Source organism: Akebia trifoliata, chromosome 2 (genome assembly GCF_017979445.1).
Source record: "Akebia trifoliata isolate Shusen 1 chromosome 2, ASM1797944v1, whole genome shotgun sequence".
Classification (NCBI taxonomy): domain Eukaryota; kingdom Viridiplantae; phylum Streptophyta; class Magnoliopsida; order Ranunculales; family Lardizabalaceae; genus Akebia; species Akebia trifoliata.
The window spans coordinates 6,088,877-6,097,697 of NC_141376.1; the positions used below are offsets into that span (position 1 = coordinate 6,088,877).

The 8,821-nt window shown below is 36.0% G+C and overlaps 1 protein-coding gene across 2 annotated transcripts; it reads right to left on the reverse strand.

The window, feature by feature from the left end:
- Positions 1–449: 449 nt before the first annotated feature.
- LOC147409121 (uncharacterized) lies at positions 450–8,399 on the reverse strand. Of its 2 annotated transcripts, none has more exons than XM_086425656.1 (5): positions 8,162–8,399; positions 5,547–5,624; positions 5,059–5,134; positions 928–1,001; positions 450–834 (listed from the first exon to the last, which is right to left on the reverse strand). In XM_086425656.1, the coding sequence occupies exons 1-5, from the start codon at positions 8,264–8,266 to the stop codon at positions 763–765; spliced, it is 405 nt and encodes a 134-aa protein (XP_086281782.1). In that variant the 5' UTR covers positions 8,267–8,399; the 3' UTR covers positions 450–762. The 2 variants fall into 2 exon arrangements, with proteins under 2 accessions (XP_086281782.1, XP_086281773.1); XM_086425647.1 differs by lacking the exons at positions 450–834; positions 928–1,001 and adding exons at positions 3,072–3,456; positions 3,555–3,628 and having other exon boundaries at positions 8,162–8,395.
- Between the last annotated feature and the right edge of the window lie 422 nt (positions 8,400–8,821).

Consider the following 8,821-nt stretch of genomic DNA (forward strand, 5'->3'; position numbering starts at 1 on the left):
ATTTATTTTTTATTTATTTGCAAAAATTAAGAGGCAAGAGGAAATAGATTCGGGTGAAAGAACATGAAGGACATAAACATCTACACCAAAGAACCCATTTATTTATTTGGAAGGCAAATCAAGGACAATAATAATAAGGAAAATTATAGTGCTCAGGTCTATGGAAATGAGGGAAGACAAAGCAGATTACCAGTAACTACGGCTATCAAGGGGCCAGGATTTGTTCTGGTCTAGGCAATCATGGACATAGTAAGGTTGCACTATGAGGTCTATTTAGAAATCAGACTATGCTGGTTGCGATCCATATTAAGGACCAGATCGGGCTTGGGAACTAGGACCAGCCTCATTGACTATATCAGTCTTTACTCTTCTCAGATTCGATAATGATAATCTGCTGCTGTAGCCTTCACTGAATTTTTTTGTTTAATGTAGTGGATGGCCGATCCATACATTGAATATGAATCATTCTTTATTGATTGGTCACTTCCCACTTACTGGGTCGGCGACATTAATCCTACTTGATCATTTGGTCGAAATCACAAACCCAGACAACTGGAGATGCAAAAAAAAAAAAAACCTGTCCAGACATAATGATAACAGGGACTATGTAGCTACTTGACTACGTAGCAGTTTTCAAGTTGTATGATGGCATGAAAATATATACGTACAGTAAGCCGACTCCACATTAACCTACAGACCAACCTAGGGAGAGCAGTGGTATGTGAATGTGCTGCCTGGGGTGTATGTGCATTCTGTTTTAACTTACCATATTGAGTGTTTGATTCCAAGGCCATTGCATGTTAAGATCAGACCCTTGTGTCTGTTAAGGTACTCCTGCAAATTACAGAATGGGTTGTATCAAGTGGAAGTGAAAAAAAAACTACGTTCAGCTAAAACGCATTTGAAACGGGGACTAAAATTCCTTACAAATAGGCTGCAATCGTAGACGTGCAGCATTCCCTTCTTGTCGTATTCTCTCCTTTTAATAGGATCACTCAAAACTGTTAAAAAAACATTCATCCAACAGTCAAATTATGTATCACCAGCTTGCCACGCTGTTAAATTTTATGTTTCTGTGTCTATTTTGGTATAACTCTGAAAATGCATATGTTTCACAAAATCATTATAATTTTCATGGAATTGATGAAATAATGTACAAATGATGGATTGAAACCATAGGAAGTGATAAAATAAAAATAACAACACGTACATTATCAAACTTAAATAAACGACTATATGGAGTGTGAAAGAGAAGATCTGACTCATATATCTGAAAGCCTGACATCCAAAAACAACTAAATTATACGTAGAATGGTAAGAGTAGGGTTTGGATGGGAAATTTGATCATCTCTTCAAGCAGTCCCTACCAGCCAAAGAAGGGTTCCTCAAATCCCCCCACCCCGAAAGATGAATCAGACCTGGTAGAAGCCCTCAGACTCACACCCATCTACTGGGACTAAGTGCGTGTTTCGTGATTGGGCGTTCCATTGCATACTTCATCCATTTTTTAAGCAGGTCCCCCAAAAGTGCTGCTTTGGCCCTCTCGTATGCACGGACAAGTGTGAGGCCCCACTCCAGGATACGGTCGAAGCACACTTATGTTTCTACGCACCTATCAGTGAGAACGATCCCCCCTTGACCTTTCATAGTCATGAGTGGAGACAAGACCAGACTTGCTTTACAGTGTACGAGCCTCATACAATTTATTTTTTTTTTGTTGCTAAATGCCTCATTCAACTCATCTACTTTACATAACACTGAAGCTTTTCCAGAATACTCATTCAAACAAAAACAGACGTATATGGAACAATAAAAAAATTGATATTATATGCATAGTTTTTTTTTGTTTTTTTTTTATTTCTATGATGTGGTTCGAACTCAAGTTCCTTATTTTAATTATATAATTATACATAGTACCTTCAAGAAAATATGCATCTAAATTAAGACAATAATCCACGTTACATCAATTTACATTGAGGCCAAGAGTAAATTACAAAAATGCACAGGACCCCAAAGTGTAGTTGACATAAACCCCTAAAAAAAAAAAAGATTTCAAAGGGAACCGTTTGATTCAAAGATGAGAATATTTCTTAAACGATCTCTTTGAAGGACCTTTTTAGGGTTAAGGAGGATGCATGTAAAAGATAATTAGAGAAATATAAGTTTCGTATCAATTTCACTAGAAAATATTTCCCAATCACAAGTGATTATTGGACATTGATAGCTTCAATGGGAAAGTATTTGACCTCTTCTAAGAATAGAGTGGTCTACTTCAAAGTTCTTCACACACACACACACACACACACAGACCACAGGTCCAAGCGACACCCAAAAACTATTTCATCATTGGATTTGAATTTTATATTTGAAAATTCAGTGACTGACCATTCAGTCTTGGCTGTTTTAGAGGTAAATTTATGAAAGTGTAGATGGGAGTCCCGCAAGCAAAGCCAATCCTACGTGACAATTTTATATATATTATGCTATGAAGTGTTTTTTTATATACAAAAATATTCTTTAAAAAAGGAATATTTATTTATTTAAAAGTTATAAAACTTAAAAATGTATGATTCTAGCCACATACTTGGATGGCATAGTGAAGTTTTCCTTCAAATTATTATTATTACTATTATTTATTTGCAAAAATTAAGAGGCAAGAGGAAATAGATTCGGGTGAAAGAACATGAAGGACATAAACATCTACACCAAAGAACCCATTTATTTATTTGGAAGGCAAATCAAGGACAATAATAATAAGGAAAATTATAGTGCTCAGGTCTATGGAAATGAGGGAAGACAAAGCAGATTCCCAGTAACTACGGCTATCAAGGGGCCAGGATTTGTACTGGTCTAGGCAATCATGGACATAGTAAGGTTGCACTATGAGGTCTATTTAGAAATCAGACTATGCTGGTTGCGATCCATATTAAGGACCAGATCGGGCTTGGGAACTAGGACCAGCCTTATTGACTATATCAGTCTTTACTCTTCTCAGATTCGATAATGATAATCTGCTGCTGTAGCCTTCACTGAATTTTTTTGTTTAATGTAGTGGATGGCCGATCCATACATTGAATATGAATCATTCTTTATTGATTGGTCACTTCCCACTTACTGGGTCGGCGACATTAATCCTACTTGATCATTTGGTCGAAATCACAAACCAAGACAACTGGAGATGGAAAAAAAAAAAAAAACCTGTCCAGACATAATGATAACAGGGACTTATGTAGTTACTTGACTACGTAGCAGTTTTCAAGTTGTATGATGGCATGAAAATATATACGTACAGTAAGCCCACTCCACATTAACCTACAGACCAACCTAGGGAGAGCAGTGGTATGTGAATGTGCTGCCTGGGGTGTATGTGCATTCTGTTTTAACTTACCATATTGAGTGTTTGATTCCAAGGCCATTGCATGTTAAGATCAGACCCTTGTGTCTGTTAAGGTACTCCTGCAAATTACAGAATGGGTTGTATCAAGTGGAAGTGAAAAAAAAAAAAAACTACGTTCAGCTAAAACGCATTTGAAACGGGGACTAAAATTCCTTACAAATAGGCCGCAATCGTAGACGTGCAGCATTCCCTTCTTGTCGTATTCTCTCCTTTTAAAAGGATCACTCAGAACTGTTAAAAAAACATTCATCCAACAGTCAAATTATGTATCACCAGCTTGCCACGCTGTTAAATTTTATGTTTCTGTGTCTATTTTGGTATAACTCTGAAAATGCATATGTTTCACAAAATCATTATAATTTTCATGGAATTGATGAAATAATGTACAAATGATGGATTGAAACCATAGGAAGTGATAAAATAAAAATAACAACACGTACATTATCAAACTTAAATAAACGACTATATGGAGTGTGAAAGAGAAGATCTGACTCATATATCTGAAAGCCTGACATCCAAAAACAACTAAATTATACGTAGAATGGTAAGAGTAGGGTTTGGATGGGAAATTTGATCATCTCTTCAAGCAGTCCCTACCGGCCAAAGAAGGGTTCCTCAAATCCCCCCACCCCCAAAGATGAATCAGACCTGGTAGAAGCCCTCAGACTCACACCCATCTACTGGGACTAAGTGCGTGTTTCGTGATTGGGTGTTCCATTGCATACTTCATCCATTTTTTAAGCAGGTCCCCCAAAAGTGCTGCTTTGGCCCTCTCGTATGCACGGACAAGTGTGAGGCCCCACTCCAGGATATGGTCGAAGCACACTTATGTTTCTACGCACCTATCAGTGAGAACGATCCCCCCTTGACCTTTCATAGTCATGAGTGGAGACAAGACCAGACTTGCTTTACAGTGTACGAGCCTCATACAATTTATTTTTTTTTGTTGCTAAATGCCTCATTCAACTCATCTACTTTACATAACACTGAAGCTTTTCCAGAATACTCATTCAAACAAAAACAGACGTATATGGAACAATAAAAAAATTGATATTATATGCATAGTTTTTTTTTGTTTTTTTTTTTATAAGTAAAAATTTTATTAAAAAGAGGACAAGAAGTCCACAGAAACATACAACTATGGAAAATTACTGTCTCAAGACAAACAGACTCACACTTGAACACAAAATCCTCGAAAAACAAACCCCTAAACTCCTTAAACTGCTTGAACCAGAAAATAACAAACTGAGAATGCTTAAAATCAACTCTTGAGTAGTTGACACTTTTCCATTGAAAGTACGTCCATTCCTTTCTTTCCAAAGGCCCCAACAAATGGCATAGGGAGCAATCTTACAAAGAAGCCTTTCTCTACCAGAACAATTTGAGGACCTCCAGCAAATTAACAGGGAAGAAATCGAAAAAGGATGGCACCAAGCTAGATTGAATAATGATAAGAAATGGGACCACACTACTGAAGGGCAATGAAATGCAGGCATGGAAATCCACTCATATCTTTCATACTTGGACACTAATAAGTTAAGAGCAACATCCATTTGCTGAGCAATGGGAGCTCAATCTCAAATCTCAAATGCTTTAAAAGAGAGATGAGAGACTTGATAAACTTAATAAACGGGGGGAAAAAGGAAGAAGAGAAAAGTGACCTGTGTAAGCCTCATTTATCTCTTGAAATCTTGAAGTTGTATTGTCCTGGTCTTTCCGCTTATCTGGATGCCAACTCTGTCAAAATTCATGACAAACCATAAAAGATTAAAAAAAAAAAAAAAAAAAAAAACTGGTCAGCTAAAAAAAATGATATGGATTGATCTGGAGATCCCTAAATTTATCCTTCTAAAAAACACTTCTAGGCATAAATTTCATTCAAGAATAAATAAACTATCAAAATAGATGAGCAAATATGCGTAGGTACTTCTAAAAGTTTAGTCAGCACTAACTCAGATAAATGTTCAAAAGATAATAGAGGAACATATGTATAGAGCATAGCTATGCCATAGAAAAATCATAATCCTTGCAAGTGGTAACGTCATAAGGAACACAAACCAACTAGATATCAGGCACAAACAAATAGAAGTAAGAATGTCAACAAAGAGAATCATATAGAAGCAATATGGACTAAGATCAAAACACAAACCAATGCAAGACGGATATAGTTGGATCTGATGGTGTCGTCAGTAGCATCGTAATCCACTTCCAATATTTTGTAGTAATCCTACATTGAAATCCACACAAAAAATATTATAAATGGAAGGTAAAAGACCAAACAAGGACACTCTTAATAAGCTTCATTTTCAAACGAAATATACAACAGATCCTTGTTGTGTACCACTACTTTGTAATTTTTTCTTGATCAGTACAAAGAAGTATATATTAAGGGGAAAAGGGCAGAAACCCCATCATACAAGGATATAGTGAATCTTAGAACTCTCATCTCACCCAAAATCAAAAGAGTAAGTTTGATCAGCCAATAAAAGAAAAAAATTAATAAGTAAATAGAAGAGATAAAATGAAGCGGGGAAATAGGGAAAAGGATGTAGAAAAAGTGGAAAGGAGAGGAGAATACTCAATGACCACTTGTGTCTCCAATTTCACCTAGTTATTCTTATAATAAATTAGTTCCTTTGGACTATTATTCCTTGGTGACTTAAGTTACAGTGTATAGACAGTAAAAACTTAGTATATGGTGTGACAAGAACCCCGTAACCCCATACTCCACACACCCAAATGAAGCAAAAGACAATAAATAAATAAAAAAATCAATTTGTATCAACTAATCATTCATTTCTTCGTCTACAAGACAATAGACAAGGGTTCTTAGATTACTTATGCACATTCTCTCTGTACCATTTAATCCCTCCCCTTTGTTCATCACTTGAGTTAAGGGAACTCCTCAGCAATTCGTGCAGTCTAATCTCAACACTCGGTACATGGATATGCATCTCCATCAAAAAGAGTTTTGAGTTAATCATGTTTGATATCATTTGAAAGCTGATCTGACAAGGCATCTTTGTACCCAATATTTAAAAAAAAAAAAAAAAAAACGATGTCATATGGCCAAATATGATCAGGATGCAAATCTACAGCAAGATTTTGTGTGTGTGTGTGTGTGTTTTTGTAGAGAGTTTATAGAACCCTGCCCCGTAAGTGGACTAAAATAAATGAGAGGAGTGCCAATGTACCATGTACATATTTAATGCAAATCAACGAACAAATATATAGACCAAATTATTATAGTCGCATAGGAAACTGACTTACAATATGTTATTCCTTTCACCCACCCACATCTTTTGTTTTTGTTATGACATAGTTTAAGATTATTATATAAAAATGTACTTATAAACAAACTGTAATCACTTGTATCACAGGGTAATCAGTATCAGCGTCTTTGCACTTCATCAGATTGTCCTTAGGATTGTGTGATCAACAACTTTTCTAAATGACTTATTGTCAGGTTAAGAAATCCCTGACATGGCTAATCAGTGAGACGTGTAAAATTATGTCATCAAACATTATGTAAGAGAAAGCCTCTAAAACCAAAAAAAGCCACATTGGCGCCTTATCCTAAAAATTTATTGCTGATTGCACAAATTTGTTCTTTCATTCAATTATGTATATAGTCCATGGTTCCAAAACTCGTCCGAGACTGAGATGTATCGCCCAAATCGTCTCGGTATCAGTCATGGATGAGATAGATGGACAAGTCAATTTTTCGGACGAGATTTAAAATCCCATGTTCATTTTCCAAAATTTTGAATGAGACATCTTAAACGTATCGGAAAACTCGTCTGAGATGACTCGGTATCTGGCATGGACGAGACGCAAAGCCGAGTATTAAAACCATAATATGGTCATGTCTTCTATAAGTGGGTTAGATCAATAATGGGTTAGAGAGTCATGTCTTTCAATATTGCAACTGTATACATGTATTGACCTGTTTGGATACACATGAAAAAGTAACTTTTTTACTTTTGAAAGTTAAAAAATGAAAATGCTTGTTTGGGTTAATTTTAAAAATCTTAATTTCTTAAAAAACAAAAGATAATTACTTTCTACTTTCTAAAAGTTACTTTCTCCTTAAGCAACTTTCTACTTTCTATCCAAATGTAATCTAAGTGAATCCACATTCTTTTGGATCTTTTTATCACTCTTTTAGAACCTTCAACTTGCATGTTCCTTTTAAGCGAGGATGTAATCATACCATATCTTATTTAATTGCCTATATGGATGACTAGGCATTCTGATGAATGTGTTCATTTGTAATTTTATCTTATTTCACATTTTCACTCATTCGTCTTATCTTATCATAATCATCCCTGCTACATAAACTATATAGAGTTCAGATTCTTCAAAACCTACTTATGACCGTTGGATCGATTGGTCCCAAAACTTCCTCTCTTTGAGACACATCTTTCATTGTCTGTGTTCACCAAGAAATTGGTTGCCCCCGCGTCCCTAAGTCCTAACAAAGATCCAAAAGGAAACTAAATCCCCAATTTAAAAGAAAAAAAAAAATGAACCCTACCCAAGAACCCCTCCATTATTATAAAATTCTCCAGACTTCTCCTAGAGCATCAAAAAGACGCAAAAATCTCTCCAAATGATGACAACACCGCTAAAAAAAGAGAAAAAGATTCATAGAGAAAATATTAAACAAACAATGAAATGAGCAAACCCTAATTTTACGTAAATTTTTTAGAGCAAACGCAGGGATTAGAAACAGAACCATAAGAAGCGATGGACAATTCTTACCTTGGGCTTCGATAAGAGTGAGAAGAAATCGAAATCGAAATCGATTGGGATGTCTTGCTCTTCTTCTACCTCTTCTTCTTTTTCGTACCATTCTTCCCAAACCATTTTCCTTGGCTGAGGCGAAAAGCAATAAAATTGCAACTGTAGGTGAAAAAACGAATAAAAAGGGAGGGAAAGATTTTGCTTTGGTTTTATACAGGAAAATTCTAGATAAGTGTCGAACTGTCACTGTGTGTGAGTTACGGCGATTGACACATACCCCCTCCACGTTTTCGTCAATATTAGAGATGCCCCTGCGTTTTCCAACTGTTGATGTCCTGACGGTCTTGACCTGGGTCTTCACCATGAGACTACTTTAAATGACTTAAATGCCCTCATCTTCAACTTTTAACCGCAACCCCCTTGGTTTTCTCCCCTTAAACCAGGCATCTTCGACCCTAATGACTGGTTTAGGGCAATGGGGCATTCGATAATTTTTGAAAATTGCATTGTCCCACTAATATTTGGATAGATTTTGAGTTTGCCCATCCTTGTTTTGGCCTAGTAAGGGAATTTTTTTATCCCCACCCCTTGAAATTTTTTAGTTTATTTTAACCCCCCTCTATTTAGATACTTTTTAAAGAATAATGATTTTCCGACACCCCATCACATAACCGTAAA

Excerpts from the sequence above, each read along its gene's own strand:
- LOC147409121 (XM_086425656.1), bottom strand. The coding sequence starts at position 8,266 with ATGGTTTGGGAAGAATGGTACGAAAAAGAAGAAGAGGTAGAAGAAGAG. Across the intron at positions 1,002-5,058 it reads GATAAATGAGGCTTACACAG|TTTTGAGTGATCCTATTAAA; the intron begins GTCACTTTTCTC and ends TTTTTTTAACAG. Across the intron at positions 835-927 it reads TCTACGATTGCAGCCTATTT|GAGTACCTTAACAGACACAA; the intron begins GTAAGGAATTTT and ends TGTAATTTGCAG.